Genomic DNA, 20841 nt, shown 5'->3' with positions numbered 1-20841 from the left:
GTATTATATTTCATACATATAACAAGTTTTGTTAACGGATAAATAATATAATGTATAATAATAATAGTAGGAAAAGGAAAGGGAAAATAAAATAATAGCAATGATTATATATTCTCTGATATCTTATTTATAAATGTCATAATTAGTTTGAAAAAATTGTTTCTAATTGTACATAAGTTTTACTAAATTTTTAATTTTTGTTTTTTCATTAAAATGAAATTTTGGCAAAAGGAAATGTTTAATTGCCAATGTTTGTAACTTACATTTAGCGTGAAAAACCACATGGTAAAGAAAAGTGAAATAATTAATGAATTACTTTGCTAAATATTCAAAAATATGGTTTGTGTAAGTAGTTATTATATAATTTAAAGAATCTGTTATTTGTTCTTTCTTAACTCTTTACTAAATATAATAATCCAGTATGACTATTTGAAATTTATTATCGTTATGACACTATATGTGAATATATATATATATATATGTAGGAAAAAAAAAAAAAATTCATATATAAATTATTTAAGGGGAATATTATGGATATGACAAATTGATGAAAATTAAGATAAAATGTTACTGTAGCTGTTTATTTTGTTGTTATATGAAGGATATAAAAATTTCATTTGTAACAAGGAAAATGTTACGAAGTTTTATGTTTTTACTTTTTTTTTTTTAGTTTTTAATAAGATGTGTACTGCAAAAAATATAATGAATTGCACATATTTACATTTTATAAAAATAAATAATAAATTGAAGTAATATCATTAGAAAAAAATAAATTAAGGATAGAAAACACAAATAACTAAATACGTAATAACTAGTAGATATATATATTACAAAGAATCCTTACACAAAATGCTATTTTAACATTTATTTTTTATGTATAACCTAAAAAATATATATAAAAATGAAATTTTAAAATATATTTCTTCCATTAAGGTAGAATAATACAAAAAAATAATAGGAATAACAATCTTTATTTGTGCATAAATGCACGCAATATATATAATTACCAAGTGAAACTTCTTGAACGTTATTTGGAACCATGTGTTACCATTTTAAGAACTATTATGGTTTATTATTTATCTGTTTATTCCAATTAAATTTACTGACTTTTTTTTTTTTTTTAATTTAAAGATTATGCATTTCGTTATATCCATCTTATTCATAGCGAATATGAGTTCAAATAATAATAAAATAAGAAAACTATGAGATATTTCCGTTTTATATTTTTTACATTTTTTCTCCATTCATTTATTTATTGGAAGGGATCAAGGTTTGAAAGTGTAATATGTAATAAAATGGAAAATAATATAAGGGAACTTTCTTATTCGGTTCACCATAATCTTTTCTTATATGATCATCTACCTTTCTTTTTCGTCAATTCTTTTACTTCATTAACTAAAGGAACCCACTTTTTCTCATCTATCCATTTGTTAATATAGTTGTCTACCCATTTATAAAAAATATTTCGTTTATTATTTTTCCATTTTTTCCAGTTTTTCCACTTTTGATTTATAAATATTTCATCTTTGGACTCTACCCAATCAAGCCATTGTTCCCTTTCCATTTCTACCCTTTGTTTCCATTTCATCCAATCATTATTTTCTTTTGAATGTAACATTTTCTTCATTTTATTCCATTTCTTGACTTTGTGTTCCCATTTTTTCCAATATTCATCTTCTTTAAGTTTCCATTTACTGTTTACCCATTCTTCTATTTTTTCGCTTTTCCATTGACTCCACTGTTTAACCACCCAATCATACATATTGGATTCTTTTTCTGCAATCCATGTTTTCCATTCTTTCTCCATATGTTCTCTTCCTTCTGTATTAATCCATACTTTCCACATAGTTTCATCCCACGTTAATGATTCCGCCAATATATCTTTTTTATATTCGTTTTCTAAATTTTTATTATAATGTATCCATTTTTTTTTAATTGATTCAAACCATATTTCCCATTTCTCTTCATTTCCTTCGATCCACTCATTATTATCAGTTTGTAGAGTTTCGCTGAATTCTTCCCAATCTTCCTCCAATTGGTTCATCCAATTTTTCCATCTGTTCACTTTCCATTCGTGTGATCTTTCTTTTGGATCTTTTAGATATTCTAATACATTACTTGGATAATGATTAGATTCATTCAGAGATAAGTAAGATAACTACATAAACATAAAAATAAGTTTAAAAAAAAAAAAAAAAAAAAAAAATATATATATATATATATATATATATATAGATATTTTGTATATATTATCTATATTAATTTAAATTATTAAAACGAAATTTAAACGGTTTATACACGTCTGAATATGATTCTTATCTTACTTCAGAAGCATTATTTAAAAGAAAAGAAGGAAATAAAAAAAATAAAGAGAAAAATATTTTTGAAACAGTGAAAGTTGCAGCAGTATTTGATAGCATAATGTGGTTTTTATTATTTATTGTTAGAGTAATGAACGCTTTGACTTATGATGGTGTATAATCTTCATACTTTTTTACATTTTGATAAAAAAAAAAAAAATATGCTATTGAATTAAGAAGAATTTTATTTAAGTTCTAATACAATTAATTTTCATCTATGAAAAACTGTCAATAATTCACAATTCTAATATTTTGTTTTGGAAGTCGTAAAAACAGTAATTACAGTTGTTCTAAAGAATGTTAAGCCTAAACAAAATATAACCTTAAATAAATTTAACTTTTATTTCTTAAAAGTAGTGTTAAAAAAGAATTAAAACTTAATAAATAAGTGGCATAAAAAAAAATGTTTTAACTACACATGAATCATTGTAACTTTTGTCATTTAAAAATTTACTTTATGAAAAGCTCATATATAATAAACGCTTTTTGCACAAACTATATTTATTTATAGAAATTACCTTGTGTATTAGTTTTTTAACATCTCTATTTTGTTTTTCATTAATATTAAATTTGAGTAATTTCATTTTAAAACAGAAAAATACATTTGTATAGAAATCTTTTTGAACAACAAAATAGTATATATAATATATATTTATTTACATATAAAAACAAAATTTAGTGAATGTACTTCTAACAATTGTAGTGTTGTATGGTTTACTATTTTTCATCATTTTTTAATAATTTAAAATAAATAATAGTACATTTATAGAGAAAATATTAATATTTATGAAGAATAAAATTCTAATTTACATTTTAATATTTTTTGTGGTTAATAATATATTAGCTATCTACTATATTTTTTTAATATAAACCTATTTAAGTTAGTTGTAAGACCAGAAAACACTAATTTAAAAGAATTAAATGAAGAATATAAATATTTAAAAAAACTAAATGAACTATATAAAATATAAAAATTTGTAAGAGTTAACAAAACAGATTATTATTCATAAAGTATATATTTGCTTTTTTTTTTTTTTTGATATTATTGTGTAAATAATGACTATTAACAATATGTTAAGTAATATATATTATTCTTTTCTAAATATGTCAAGTTTCTTGTATTGGGTTCATTCATTATTAAACTTATATTATTTAGCAGGAGACTTCCGTTTAAAAAAACTAAAATGAAAAAGGAGGAAGAATGATGTGCAAAAACAAATAAAAAAAAGAAACAATGATAGAATGGGAAAAACAGTTAATGTAAAAATTCGGAGTTTTTTTTTTTTGTCTTTTGCATTAAACACGAAATAATGGGAAGCTAATGAATAGATAAATAGAATTGTTATTAAATATGACACGTTGTATAACAATATGAATATTTGGAACATGTAATACATTATTGTAATTGTATTACATCTCTTTTATTTTTATATATCTTTTAATAGAGAAATATAATGAAAAATGTGTTAAATTTTAGTAATAACAATGTATGTTAAATTACCATTGAATTAAAATTTTAGTCCATTTTCTTATTAAAAAAAAAAAAAAAAGATGCATGATGTTTTTTTATGAGTGAATAATCATTGAAAGGTAGTGTAACATTAGTTATTTCATTTGGTGCATGAATGTATTGTAAAAAGAGAAAGGTAATAAAAAAAACGTGAAAGAAAAAAAATTTTATATTAAATATTTAAAGGTGAACAAATACTATGACGAAGGTAATGATTACAACAATTTAACTTCGGTAAATATAAATTCAATTTATAAAAGTTACACAATATTAAAATTAATATAAGAAAAGTGAGGTTAAAAGTAAAAATTTGAAGTTAATATTACGGAAAATTTCCTGGTTTAAGTATAACTTGAAAATACAGTTATATATATAATATTTTAGATACTTAAAAATAATTGTTTAAATAATATGAAATTACAATGTCTTTTTAAATATAATTATTAAAAAAAAAAAAAATAAATTATAATAATAATAAAGTAGAATAAAGAAAAATTGTTTGAATACATGAACATGTCAAGATAAATTCGATCTAATTATAAAAAACAATTATTTCAGTAGAGTAACAAAATGTATGTGAATACTTATAATAAATTCTAAATTTTATTGATAAGTTGTGTTCACATCATCTGTTAAAATGCATATTAATAAAAACTAGTTAAAATTTGTACTGTTTAATACCTTTTTATAATTATTTAAACATTAAAAGTTAAAAACGGAAAAATAACACTATATATTAGAGTAATTTCATAATATTTTAAGTTAAAAATAAGCTGAAAATATTATTTTGTATCATAAAATATAGAGAGAGTATTATAAGTTAATCACAGTGGCAGTATAGTAGCTCCCTATTAAAAGTAACAGTAGTTTTAAAATAAGGGTTGCCATAAAAGGCTTGTAAAATATGTGTAGTAGTAGTAGTAAAATTCCAAAATTTATATTATAGCTGTAAATAAATTAAAATAATTATTATGTCAGCACAAAAAGTAATTGATACAAAATAAGAATTTTTATGCAGTTTTATCGATAAGTAAATGATTCGTGTGACAAAGTTAATTTAATACGAAAAGAAGTAAAACAAGAATTACATAAATGTGCATTAATATTAATAACTGGTTTATAATAACTGTTATAAATAGAAAATAACGATAGGTTGAATGTTACAATCAAAAAATGAATCTTAATATACCAAGATATTAACGGTATTTTTATGCATGCTCTTGTTCTTGTAAATTAAGGAAAAACAAAATTGTGATGGTACAATTAACCATCTATATATTTAAGTACATTATTAAATAAACAAAAAGGTTGTTACAACACATATATTGATTAGTTCATTTTAGAAAAGACATAATTTGAATCACAAACCATAGTATACATACTGAAAGATGACAAAAAATAAAAATAAATATAGATTACTGTATAACTCATAATGAAGAACTAAAATACCATATATATAAGTCCACACATATTAAATATTATATAAATATACACTATGAAGCATGTAAATTTAAAGATATATTTATTATATACCGTAAAGGACAAAATAAATAAAAATTATGATAAAAAATGAAAAGTAAATTTCCTATTCTTTAGAAAGAGTGTATCAAAAGTAATGCACAGAACAAACATTATATCAGTATATATTTTACTTTAATATATATATTACTAAGAAGGGTTAAAAGTGTTTTCATGTTATATTCATATAATTTTTTTTTATTCTTGAAACATATTATTTAATTTAAGAATTGCAAAAAATACAATAAATAAGGTTGTAGATATGAATAAAATAGGGAAAATTTACAATAATCCGGAGATTCGTTATTTTTATTTTTATATTTTAAATAGAAAAGAGTTAAGTTCAATATATTTGGGTGGATACATATATCCTTCCATATTTTGTTATACTTCATAAAAAAAAAAAAAAAAAAAAATGAAGTTTCTACGTGAAATAGATTCTCCGTAAAACATATTAAAATTGATAACAATACATATAAATTTGTTAATATTCTGTATTTCTAATTTTCAGCATAAAATAATAAAAAATGGTAATTTTTTGGAGCATTACACTAAAATATGTGTAAAAATATTACTGCAAGAAGTTTCATTCTTATTTCTTAAATAGGTAAAAAAAAATAGTATAATTATAGGTAAAATATAAAACATAAATTTTTTGTTGTTTTATTTATTTACAATACATTTTAAAGTAGACTTATTTAAAAAATTTTATAAATATAACATTTGTTTGTAATGAATGATTTATTTGTATACATATTTAACAATTTCAGTACTACTGAATTCCTTTATTTTTTTTGTTAAAATATTACTATTTGTAATATTACTGCGAAAAGCTTATACAATGTTATATTCTTATACCTTAGCTAAAAAATACGAATAACATGTAGTGTATTAATTCATCTTGACAGTTTACATTAAATTGTATAAACATATAGTTATAGATGTAAATATTTTATATTTAATTTAAAATTTTTTTTTTTATCATTTATAGCATATTATTTCTTTTCGCAAAAAAATTTATATGAACTAATATTTATTTATACTGAAGTGATAATAAATATAAAAAAAAGTAAAAAATTAAACTGAAAAAAGCATATAAAAAATAGATTTAAAAGATTATTAAAAATAAAGAAAAAATAAGACACAAACATTAAAAACAAAAATTTTGTATTTTAAAATAAATACATGTATTCTTTTTTTATATTGATTTTCTTTTATACTAACTTTTGCTTATGTTTTAATAATTTTTTTTTTAGAGTGCCTTCTGCAGAAGTTTCTGTTTCCATTTTTTTTTTTTTTATAATATTTATCTTTTATCATGTTAATTTGAAAAACAGGATTTTCTAATTTATGCATTTTCAGTTTATTAATAGAATTTTTCTTTCACTTAAAAGTTAAAATGAGAAAAAGCATATAAGAATCATAGGTAAAATTTCCAAAAAAAAAATTAATTTACAAATGCTTTGTTTCAAAATTTAATGCTCTAGTTCTTTAAACATTTGTTTTTATTACTTACATTAAATGTATTACTATGCATATTTATTTTTAAAGAAAGAATAAAATTTAAAATAATCTTTATAAAAACTCTTTATAAAAATAATGATACAACAAAAATTCGGAAGTTTAGAGTAAAAAATGAACCAGCCTAAATTATGAAAGGGTAAAATTTTTAAAATAAAGTGTAAAAATATAAATTATGAATTTGTTATGGATTGTAAAGACGTTCAATAAATCATATAGATATATTTTATACAATGATGTGAATGACAACAAATGGTTATATCGTAGAAAATATTTAATATAACATAGTAAATTAATCATTTATGACAAATGAATTTTTGAATATCTTTTAACAAAGAAATAACTACATATATAATTAGTAAGTCACATACATGTGATAAACAAACGTTATACAAACTTGGATTTTAATATGCATTTCTTGTATATATATAATATAAAACAAAGTAACAAAAGTTTTTTTGAAATATGCTCTATTGTGAATATTAAAGAATTTAAAATCAAATAATATATAAAACATTGTTTCATTAGATTATATATATATATATATGTACGTATCAGTCACATAATCAAAAGTAAATCTTGAAACTTTACGTAGGAATATGCCCAAGCATAATGGGAATTGTATTTTAAATTTATAGGTCTATTCTGGTATCAATTAATATACTTTTTTTTATTAAATAGTTCACTATTTTATTCATTGAAAGGATAATGATTTTAAATAATTACAAAAGTATTTTGAACATTTAGGAATTTACATGTTTCACACTTTTTTACCATTATATGAATATATTTCTTGTTCTTCTGTAGCACGTTGACGTACACGAGGATTAATTCAATAGAGGAAAAAATAAATACAAATTTTTAATATATTTTTACAAGATTATTTATTTATTTACCCTTTGTGAATTTCATTTTTGAATTAATATTTTTTCTTTCTATATGCCATACATTCCACTGCTTATCTGTTGTCCATTTCTGAATAAAGGAATTCATCCCTTCACAAAAGGCAGCACGTTTATCATTTTCCCAATTTGACCACATACACCCATCATCATGTATATACACATACTCTTTGATAAGTAACCATTTAATTCATTGCATCCTTTGGATATATACTTTCTTTTTGCACTCAATCCAATTATTATTATTTGTTTTATATAATTTTTTTGCAAATTCTGTGCCTTCCCATTTTCCTGAACAATCATCTTCTTTATATCTCCATTTGCTCATTAACAAAGTTTTGATTTTGTTATTTTTCCATTTAACCCATTTTTTCATTATTTCCTTTTAGAAATAGGACTTTTTTGCATTAATCCATCTTTCAAAATCTTTTTCAATAAACGATTTTCCCTCTTCATTAATCCATTCTTTCCATTGATAACCGTTCCAATTTTTGGATCTTTTCATGATATCGGAATTATATTCCTTTTCCATATTTTCGTTATAATGCATCCACTTATGTTGTGTATTCTTTATCCATTCATTCCAGTTATTTCCTACCTTATTCAACCAATGTTTTTTTTTAATATCGAAGGATTGATTGAATATTTTCCAGTCTTCCTCCAATTTTTTCATCCAATTACTCTACTCCATATCTCCTAATTCTGTTAGATGTTCTAATGTTTCTTGCTCCAATTCTTTTGGTACATTTGGATTGCGCATTACTTGCCCCATCGTATTCTGAAAAAGATTTAATAAAATTTAAAAGGTTCATAAAAATAGCATCCATTTTGAATTAAATTAAATCGTTAAAAATATTTACAAATATTTACACATATACATATGTATGTAATTATTTATTTTCTTTTTATTTTACGGATGAAATATTGTTTAGAAGAAGAAAAGCGGAAGATAAAATGAGTAATGAAAAAGATAAACCTGATACTGGATAATTTAAATTTTCATCTGAAAATGCATGGTTCCTATTTTTCACGGTTAAATTTCGAAGAAAAGAAGTATCTGGCATAAAACCTTCTACATCCTTAATTGGTTCCATTTTTTTTTCCTGAACAGGGTATATGTTATTTGTGTGTAAAAAAAATACCTGTAAATTTTAACTTATATAATTACATACTTAAACTTTTGAATATTTTGAATTTCTTAATTTTTTTTATGAGAGATTAATGAATAATTATTATTACATAATGGGTTTTTATAGAATAATGTGAGAGGATATAAATATGTAGAAAAAAAAATGAGAATTTAATATATTATATTCATAAAAAAAAAACGAATTTTAAAGGATGCTAAAAGACAAATATACATAACCAATAATTGAATATATATAAAAGACTGTAATGTTGTTGTTTTAGAAGACACTTTATAGGAAACAAAATTATATTTTAATTTTTATGAAAATTATATTTACATATGTTATGCACTTTTATGCTTATTTTTCATTAATTTCTAGTATATTATTTATTTTGTAGTATTCTTGTTTTAAGACTTTCATTTGAAAAATCAAAATATTAAAGTCGAATAACAATCGTTTAAGGCTGAATAAATATAAATATATATATATATTATGTATATTTTAGTTGTGTTTCTTATATGTATTCTGAGATTTGTTTCCATATTTAATAGTTTATATTAATTTAATTATGTTGTATATATCTACTAACAAAAGTAATATTTATTTGTTATTAGAAGAAATCTATTTTTACTACATATAATTTTACATTAATAATTTTATGGTGCAAATATGTTAGATAAATTGTTAGTCCTTAAATTATTGTTTAAAGAACTAAATTAAAATGTACATCAAATATATATTTTTAAACATTTATTAAAACAAAAAAAGGAAATGTGCTATACATTTATAAAAATTAAGCAAAAAAAAAAAAAGAAACGGTAGATAAAAAAAACATTTATTTATTTTTTTTTTCTAATTACTCTTAACTAATATTTATATCTGATTAAAATTCAACAATGTTTCATTTTTCTCTATATTTGCATTTTATTTGACAATATGTGACCTAATTTACTTTTTTTTTGAACAATTTTTCATAGATTTAAAATATATATCAATGGCAAAAGGAATAGATTTATACGAAAAAAAAGAAAAAAAAGAAAAAAGAGAATAGTTCGTAAAATTCCCTGAATATTATTAATGGATTTTGAAAAATAAATTTTTTTTAAATGGTTTTTATTTTAGTTTTCACAGGATAATACTCTATTACTAAAAAACATTCAAAAGAAGAAATAATTTATCTGTATCTACCTTATACAGAAATTTTTACTAGTAATATATGAATTCTACATAAGTGTGATAAATGGTATGTTTGTTATATTAATTACTTCTATATGTTAGTGGTTTGTGAAATATATTAATACATACGAAATAATTTGTAACAATATTTTTGGCTGTGTAAGAACAAGTAGGAGTTATAAATGAAAAAAGAAAAGAAATATAAAATAATAAAAGAGGAAAAAATGATAAATAAAATATGAGGGAAGTTTTTTTTTCGAATTATAAAAAAAAAAAAATGAAAATTAAATAATGACATATTAATATTGAAGAATTTATCAAGTAACACTATTATGTTTAATATAATTACATTTAAAACAATGTATGACCTTAGCGTTTGAAGCATTTCATATATTAATTACCTTAATTCGAACGATTTTACATAATAGCACTTAACGAAGTAATTACAATAAACAATGAAAAATGTCGTTTTTGAGATGAAGTGAATAACGGAAAAATAGAAATATAATATTCTAACTATAAAAATTAATGTTATAAGCTCAGCAATATTACGTTAAGTGCATGAAGTGTGAAATATGTAACAAGAACATAAAAAAAAAATTTATATCTTAATTTGAGGAATTGTTCTTTTATACAATAAATACGAGTTGACTAAGAAAAAGTTAATAAAACAATACATACACACGTAAGAATAATATTTTTCTATATTTTTGAGTTCATTTATAAGTTAAAAAAAATGTTGTAGCTTTTTATTTGCATATTTTGCTAAGAGAAGAAAATGAGCATCGTGAATAATTTTATATTGTTATACATGGGAATTACGCGAATTTTTATTAAAAACAGATACATTAATAAAAATTATTTCAAACAAGAACGTATTATTATATATATGATTTCTATTACTATAATTAATACGTGTTTTTTTATGTTTAATGTTTAAGGTTTACAGAATATTTTTTTTAAGTTATTCACAAACTCGTATAATTTACACAAGTTCAAAATTATTATTTTAGGGATTTTCCCATATTTAACCACATAATAAATATTGATATTCTTAAAAATTATGATTTGATGTTAAAATGCTTTTTATTTAGTTTTATTAATGAAAACTTAATATTTATGTATATGTGCCAATTGAAGAAATATTAAACTGAAATTAAATGGAGTGAAGGACGTAAGTTGTGTACATGATATATAACCTTAATTAGAATGTACACCAAAAATGTGACAAAACAAACTACATATTTTGTAGATTGATGATATATTAATGGTAAAAATTTAGTATTACAAATTTTTTTATACTGTTCAGTTGAGTAAATGCAAAAAAAGTATCTGATTTGTGTACCATTTAAATATAACTTGGATTATGGTAAATTAAAAAAAAGTAACGAGTAAAAAATAAAAACCTTTTATTATTAATAAATAATGAAATAGTTTTACAATTTTGACAATTATAATAAATTAATTTTAATAAGTATTAATTTAAATAAAAGTAGTAATAGTATGTTTATAAAACTGGCATACTAAGAATCTTTATAAAAATGTAAAGTACGTGTTATTTTGAATTTTACTTAAAGAAGGACAATTTTGTAGTAAGAGAGAACATACATCATATATATATATTAAACCAGGTATTAAAATAATAGCCATGAAAATTTTATGTATTATTTAATTATTAAACTAGAAATGCAATGAAAACGTTCGTAAATTAAAAAAGAAAACGAGTTGATATCCAAAATATGTTAAAATAGATACAAATTATTATTAAATTTAAAGTTAAAATTGGACCAAAACAACTAACATAAAAATAGTCAAATTATAATAAATCAAAATTAATAGGAAAAGCAAAGCTAATATATTACATAAAAGTAGAACAAATATGAGCCAGTTATAAAAGGCATATTAAAGTTCTCTTTTAATAATATTATGAAAATCTAAAAATAATGGGATACAAAAGAATGAAGTATTGAAATTAATTATTGAAATATTGAATTAAGATCAAACCGAGATAAATTTTTATTTAATATTAATTGAAAAAAAGACATTGTTAGACAATTAACATGATGATATCGTAGAAATTACTTATTAAAATGAAAAGTATTATTAAATTAGAAATTATCAACTAAGTAAAGATAATATTTGTGAAAATGATTTTTGTAGAAACTACAGGTTTGTTTTTAGTAAATTATTTGAAAGGTAATATTAATATATACAACGTGGAACATTATGTATGAAAATGGGAAAACAGTAAAAGTTATTGTTTTTGTTTTTGTTATTGTTATCGTTTTTGTTTTTGTTATCGTTTTTGTTATCGTTTTTGTTTTTGTTTTTATTTAACATTTTTTCATGTGTAAAAAAGCAAAAAGAAATGATTCAAGTGATTATGAAAATGGCATTGTAATAATAAAAATCCTAAAAATAATTTTTTCATTTGAAAAATTAAAAAAAAATGCGGAAAATGGTAAAAATTTTAATAGTTCGCATACAGCACGGTAAGAGAAAAATTAATGTGATAGCTGAAAAATTTCCATAATATTGAAAATAAAATTTGAGTATATAGTAATTTACAAAATATAAAAGAATTTAAATTTTTATAAAAATTAGTACAGAGACTGTGCTACATGTACATATAATCTTACATTAAATAAATCCTAGCCTATAGATAAATGTGATAAAATATATATTAAAAATATTTTTTCCGCTACTTCAGTAATGACAAAATACTGTTAATACGTACATATTTTTAATTAGCCAAATAACAATGTTAATATATACCCGTAGTTTAATTTCATGGTTTTCACAAATTAAAAAAATAAAATTTAAGTTGTCAAAAGTAAATTCTTATGATTTCATATAAATAGTCATAGATTTAAATATACAAAAAGATTATCATGATGTTGGCACTTATTAGTTTATTTTAATGAACGTCCTACCTGTGTTATTATGCTTGTAAACATTCAACGGTAGCAAGAATGAATTATTTTTTATAAAATCTTGATTCTGAAGCATTAGGATAATATATATTTAAATCATTAAAGACATAAATGTGAAAAGCAGAAATATTATGGATTATTTTATATTAATATATATTTATCCTGTGTAATTAATGACAAACGGATGAGAATTATTAAAAAAATAGGTATTTTCTTATTATTAAAACAGTATTACTCCAAAAAAAAAAAAAAAAAACATATCCAATAAACATTATTGCAATAACCAATATATATGTAATATATATATATATATATATATTTGAAAAGAAAACTGTTCAATTTAGTTTTAATAACATGCGTAATCAATTTAAAAATTGCATATTTAACTCATTTACTCTTTTTATATAACACTACTTACGTTCGTGGATTAAACAAGTTTTCCTTTTTTTTTTTTTTATCCTTTCTATAATGACAAATGCAATGTGTATTCAAAAAATACTATAAGCAGATTGTTGAAAATTTCGTGGTTTTATACTTACACTATTGAACTTGTTCATTCTACGAACTTCCGTTATTACATTAAATGTGCCTTGATAATTAAACAAAAATATAATAATATTTTCTTATTAAATATAATTTAGAATTTATTTTCCTTGCCAGGATTTCCTTTTTAATTTAAATTTGCGCTGTTATCGAACCATTTATTCCATTGTTTCATATTTATCCACTGGTTAAAAAAAGTATTCATCCATTCATTAAATAATTGATTTTTTTTTTTTTCCGAATTTACCCAATTTCTGCATTCATTTTTTACTAATTCATCTTCTTTCTTTCTGAACCATTCCATCAAATTCTCTTTTTCGCCCATGATTTGTTCATTATACGTGAACCACATTGTTTTCTGTGCATTAAATAATATTTTAGTGAATGGTGCATGCTCCCAATCTTGGAGATGAGCATTATCATTATCGTTAATTTCCCAATGACGTTTCAGCCATGCTTTAATTTTGGTATTAATCCATTTAAACCATCCTTTCACAATCAATTTATAAAAACTCATTTTACTTTTAGTAATCCAATTTTTCCATTCTTTTTGCATAATTCCTTCCCATCTGTGTTAATCCACTTTATCCAATCATCATCATCCCAGGCTATAGATTTTTTTAAAATATTACAATTATGTTCTTTTTCAATATCTTCATTATGATTCATCCATTTATCTTCGACGTACTTTAAGAATTCTTTGAACTGCTTTTCTCTCTCACCAAACCACACGTTTTTTTCATTCTCCATGTGAGTGCTGAAAATTCTCCAGTCTAATTCTAATTCGTTTATCTACTCATTCCACTCCTCTTGAATAATCACATTATTTGATCTGGGTATATTTTCTACATTATTTAACGTGGTATTTTGTGGAACATTATTAAATACATTTACTGGATTGTTAGAAGACTACATAAAATTAAAAAAAAATATTAATGCTTTCATATCTATTAATAATATAGATTTTTTAAGGTAATCAATGAAAGTTTACATATTTTTTTATATATTAATTTTATCTCACATCAAGGTATTTCTTTAAAGGATCAGCAGCATATGATAATATAGGGAATGCACTAAATATGCAAAAAACAAAGTACGGTACTTTCATATTTCATAATATATAATTATTATTTTCTATAATTGTAATATTTCTAGGAATAGAAATTTCTAAGATATAATAATAAATGTTTTCAGTTTTTTATTTTTGTATATTTTAATAAAAATAAAAAAAAAATGTTCTTTATTAGGCTAACATAATTTCTTTGTGAATGTAGGAAAATAAATATCAGTTATAATTTGTGAAAATTCGTTTTCTAGTTGGTAAAGGAATAAAAATATCTTTATATATTTAACTAAAAATGATATGATTTTGCAGTTGAAAGGCAATTAAATACCAAATAATTAAATAAATATATATGATTGTAGCATCAATGCTTTAAAAATTTATTTCATGAAAGATTTAAGTGATTTAAAAAATTAATCAAAATTAAAATATATGGTCTTATTTTTAATTTTTTTTGCAACCTGCATAAAAATTGTTTGAATAATATTTCATTTACATTTTTTTTTTGTAACAGAATTTCACTGAAAAAATGAATAGAACAGTTTTACAAAATAATTAAGAAAAAAATATGAATATAAAGATGTCCACAAAGTGTAATTATAATTACAGTACTTGGTTTTTTGTTTTTTTTCGACTGTTTCTATTTATTTATAATTATATTTACTTCTTATACAATATAATTATAGTTATGAATAAACCTTTTTTTAGCAATTAATTTTTTCTTTTTTTTAAGGTGCTAAAATAGCCACAATGCTTTTTTTACTCATTAGTACAAAGATAAACAAATTTAAAGTTATAAAAATTATATCATGACAACAAATAAATTAAAAAAAAATATGTAACATGAATATTTATAAAAAATAATTAAAGAAAACAACCTCTAGTAAGAAGATATATATAAAAATTTACCATAGTTCATAAAAATATAATATTTTTACTTTTAAAAAAATATATTTTTTTTCTTTGTTCTTCCTGTTATTTTTTTTTTTTAATTAAAATTTCAGTAGTAATATAAACTCCACTACATAATTGTATTCAATTTTTGAATATTTCTGCTTTTGATAAAATTTATGTGTACCTCGTGTGTTCAAACTTAACAATTAAATGTTTTTGATTTATTGATTCCTTAAATTTTTTATTAATCTATTAATTTACCGAACCTTTTAAATGTAGATGTATATATTTATTAATTTCATTTTATTATGTTTTTTTCATAATATCACTTTTTGAATATTTTTCATTGAACGCTTCTTTTCTTATAAGAATAAGATTTCTATGCAAAGAAAATTTTGCTTGCAGTGTACAATTTTTTTGGTGAATGTAATCCTATTTACAATATTAAAAAATGATATTTCAGTGGATTTATTTTTTCATTATGTGCATCAAATTTTATTTAGTAAAATGCTTATTAAAAGTAAAAATTATAAAAATAGGGAACAAAATATTTTATATATCTTCCATATATAATGAATTATGATGAAACAAATTAAAATTTGTGCGTTTAGGATTATGATTGTTTTTTCCTTTAGGAATGGTTGCAAAGGTAAAATACAGATAAATGAAAATAATATGTAACATTTAACAAATATGGTTACATGTATAATTACAATAAAGGAAAGTATAAGAACATAGAAGAATAATGAGATAATTTGTTTTTGAAGTATTTGTTAAAATTTAATAATTAAAGAGGTTTATGGTTAAGGTTTTTCCTTAGAAAGAAAAAAAAATAATAATAGATACAATTTATACAAAATAGCAACGTGCACATTCAGTTGCTTTTGTGAATATATATTATGGATATATATTAATTATACTAAAGAGTTATTAAAAATCTATGCATATTTAAAAAAAATAAAAATAAATATCTTGTATTAACCAAAATAACCATTAAATATGGAAATAGATAAAAACCTATTAATGTAATATGAAATATGCATAATTTGTATTTGTGCAAGACAAAAAAATAAGTTGAAAGTCTATTTAATAATTTATTTAGGAAAACTTTAGAAAAAAAAGTAAAATCAATTAAATATTTTATTGCCAATATATCACTATGCTTATATTAGAATTTAGAGGTTGCACAGTATCATATGAGTCAAAATACAACTATACCAATATTTATTAATTATACATCTACATTTTTAAAACATATATATATATATATATATATATATATATATATATATATATATATCAGTATAGATATTCATTTTAAAATGTAATAATACTCATTACATTACTACAGTTATATAATATCAGTTTATTCAGGCCTTATACAACAATATACGCCCCAAATGTTATTTTTTTTCATAATAAATCCTTTTATATAAAATTGAGATATATGTAACTTCTTGTTATTCATATTTTGCGTATTAAAAATAAAAATTTATATTACATTTACTATAATATATGAAAATTTAAAAAAGACAAAAAAAAAAAAAGTTTTAGACTGATATAATTTTTTTTTCTGTAGTAAATAAAGAAGAAAGTGGTATTTCACTATACACACAATATTCTATTAATAAGAATAATTTATTTAAAAATATATGTAATTTTATATTAATGAAAATGAGAAATACATAATATATAAGGAAAACGGTTTATGAAATTCACTTACAAAGTATAACAAAAATGTATAAGAATATTTCTTTTTTTATTTTCTAGTGTCTTTATAAATAATAGGATATATTTTCTATTAAGAATAAATGAAACAACCAAGAAGATTTAATTTCAAAATGTATATTATTATTTCTTTATTATTATTATGCAAATAAAAAATTAAAATATGGCCTTATATACATTTTCATAATATAAATTATGTTATATATAGTATATAAATTTTAATTAAATTTACATGTTTATTAATATTTTAAAAATAAAAAAAAATTCTACACCTTTTTTTTATTTATTTTTAAATTAATTCTGAATTTTTTTTAAGTATTTTTTTATTTTAAATAGATAAGTAATATTTTTCTTTTAAATCTTTATTTAATAATTTTTATAGAGCAATGTGAATTTTATACGTTTTAATAATTTGGTTCAAGATAAAATAAATTTTTTTGTTACTAGTATCATACAAGAACATAAATAAATAGGATAATTTTTTAGTTAAAAAAAATTTACAATATCTAATATTACACAATTAAAATAAACTGCTATAATATAAAATATTTTTTATATAATAAAATGGCCCTTATTTATTTATCTTTAATATATTTGTTGGTTGTTAACATTTCTTTTTCTTTTGTTTAAATTTTACCCTTAGGATAAAAGTTTATTTGAAGATGGTAAAAAAATAAAGTATAATTTTAACTACATAAGAAAAAAAAATTAGAATAGTTAAAATAACTACAACATTTAAAAGTTAAAGCCATGTTATATCATTATTAAATAAAAAAGTTTATTATGTCTGTATAGGAAATTGTACTAACCTATATTGATGTCTATAAATGTTGAGGTAAGATCATCAACTATGCACATATAAATACAAGTACACACCTTATATTTGTGTAAATTTTATAACTTGTTTTATTATATGTCATTAATATAATTATGTAGTATGATTATAAATTAGGATTTTACGAATGAATCGTATACAATATAATATTACTTTTTAAGTAAAATGTAGTATACCTTATTTTTACTTTTTTTGTTCTAAAATAAAAAAGATAATTTTTTGTCACATTAAAAGAACAACTTTAACTTAATGTTAAAAGACATTTAAGGAACTTCTGATATTGAAAAACACTTGTTCAAACAATAAAATGGATACAAAACTTATTTAAATATACCAGTAGATTATATGCTTTTATTTTATATATATAGGATCTCAAAGAGTCTCAGTATTTATTATTTTATCTAATTAACACTTCATAAAGTAAAATGCCGAAACTAAGTGATTAATATTTAGTGCATATTCATTTATCCTTGAAATAATATATAATGGATTAGTATTTTAATGTTTCATTTCTTTTGAAGAACGCTTAATATTCATAACAGAAAACTAAGCTTTCATATAAGTCGCATTTCTGTGCAATATTTAAAAGATATTATGTTACATAGATTATCATCACATGAAATATATAAATAATTGAATAAAAATTTGGTTAATATATCTTATTTGAATGCAAATTGCAAAGATTTGAATTCATACGTAATTCAGTGTGATAGTATTAGTAAACTCTGCGTTAAGATTGAAAAAAACATTTAAAGGTATATTTAATATTAATTCAGTGATAACATAGGAGAATGATCATAAATAGTATTTAACTTACCGGATATATGGAAAAAGAAGAAAAAATTTTATCACTAAATATAAGTACATTACAAGAGATATTATTCAAAAACTTTATTTTTGTAGAGATTAATACTTATAGTGAACAAAATAAAAATTATTTATTACTTGAATATAATTTTTATTTTGAGCAAATGAAAGAAAAGAATGATATGGTTGATTATTTTACTAAATATAATACAATTAATAATAATATGATTTGTAATATCGAGAAATATGATAATTATGTTAAATGCGTTTGTTACATTGAACCATTATATGAAATAACATAAAAAAAAACGTAAAAATTTCTAATGTTTTGACTTTTTTATAGATAAAACAATACGTGAGGATTGTATTATATGGGATATAAATTATAATTCCTGTGTTTTCATATCTAGATTAAAAGAACAGGTTGCTAAACTAAATGAACATTCAAAAAAGTCTGTTAATCCTAAAATGGTTGGGGAAAAAAAAAAGAGTATTTTTATATGCTGAGTACTTCATCAGGTGTAGTGACCTCCCCTGACGGCAGAATTTAAGGACATGAAAGGAAAATGAATGAACAAAATATCGTTTATCAGAACTCTTAACAAAGAAAAGATTACTTAAGAAGTTTTGAATGGTAAGCACAGGACTCCATTATTCCACAGGTTAAAGAAAAAGATGACTATTGAAATTCTACATACATATATAATATAAAAGAATAAGGAGGAAAATTGCAACATGAAGATTAAACATCTACAAATAAGTTAGAAAAGGAAGTTAACAAGCTCATGGACACTTCAAGATTTTCGCTGGAACCTGTTCTCATTAGTTTTTAATATATATTTGATGACCATAATTTAAATGAAATATTTGATTAATTAAGAATGAGTAATGTCCATAATTTTAATACTTCAAAAATTTTAAATTATATTTTTAATACAAAATTTTTTTATATTTATATTTTAATTGTTTAAATCCTAATATTTTTCTCTATATGTCCTTTTATTTAAGAGTAAACAATTTTAATTAAAATGTCTAAATACCTCATATTCGTATTCATAATTAATTATATTAAAATTTTATAAATATAAAATATATATATTATACATATTTTTTAATTTTTTCCTGAATAAAATTTCATTCATTTAAGATCCTGGTTACACAAGAAGGAATGTAAAAAAAAATAAAATTAGAGACAACCTTCACAAAAGATAGAATAATAGATTTGCATTGAACAATTCAGAAAATTCACATCAACGCACAATGAATAAGAGATTACATAAGTTTGATCATGCAAGTTATATAGAACGTAAATTGAATTAAAACGAAGTTAACTGAAAACATATAAATTGGGATTTGTAAGTATACCTTTTAAAATATAAAAAAACATAAAAATAAAAAGAATACGTGTAATTAAAAAAAAACTTATAATTCTTTTAAAAATTTTACCATAATTTGTATTTTTCATTTTTTTTTTTTGTTCATTAAATATCAAAAGTAGTAATATATACAAATATATATGCTTATATCATCTTATTGGACTTTATGCTGTCGTAATATTTATAGTTAAGGCATAAGTTATTTCCCATGAAGAATAATAATATTAACATTAGATGCATTTTTTAAGATTAGTAAATTCGTTAATGATTTATGGTTTTTAATTTTTTAGAGACATTAATTATTTAAATAATAAAACACTTCATTTTAATGATTATTAAAAATACTGTTTTTAGTAATCTTTAGCGCTTATCAAATGGTTCTATAGGAAAAACAATACAATGATAATAAAATATACTGATTCTTCTGATAGTTATACGTTTTGTTTAAAATATTTTTTAGGGGAATTTACGATTAAGTTAATTTATTATTTCTCACTTATAGTGACTATGCTATCTTAATGTCTCCGGAAGAATATGATTATCAG

The 20841-nt window shown here is 20.8% G+C and overlaps 1 protein-coding gene and 2 pseudogenes across 1 annotated transcript, besides 2 other annotated features; all 3 read right to left on the bottom strand.

The window, feature by feature from the left end:
• Window positions 1-1354: 1354 nt before the first annotated feature.
• On the bottom strand, window positions 1355-2420 carry PmUG01_07014000 (tryptophan-rich antigen; the record flags this gene model as incomplete). Its single annotated transcript, XM_029003865.1, has 2 exons — window positions 1355-2158; window positions 2325-2420. The coding sequence occupies 2 exons, from the start codon at window positions 2418-2420 to the stop codon at window positions 1355-1357; spliced, it is 900 nt and encodes a 299-aa protein (XP_028860612.1).
• Window positions 2421-7806: 5386 nt separating this feature from the next.
• PmUG01_07013900 lies at window positions 7807-8905 on the bottom strand (annotated as a pseudogene).
• Window positions 7807-8905: a sequence feature (tryptophan-rich antigen, pseudogene).
• Window positions 8906-13720: 4815 nt separating this feature from the next.
• Window positions 13721-14701, bottom strand: PmUG01_07013800 (annotated as a pseudogene).
• Window positions 13721-14701: a sequence feature (tryptophan-rich antigen, pseudogene).
• Window positions 14702-20841: the final 6140 nt, after the last annotated feature.

The sequence above is a fragment of the Plasmodium malariae genome, assembly GCF_900090045.1.
Source record: "Plasmodium malariae genome assembly, chromosome: 7".
Lineage (NCBI taxonomy): Eukaryota > Apicomplexa > Aconoidasida > Haemosporida > Plasmodiidae > Plasmodium > Plasmodium malariae.
Note: the sequence above shows the minus strand (reverse complement) of the source record. Positions and strands in the feature narration are given on the sequence as shown.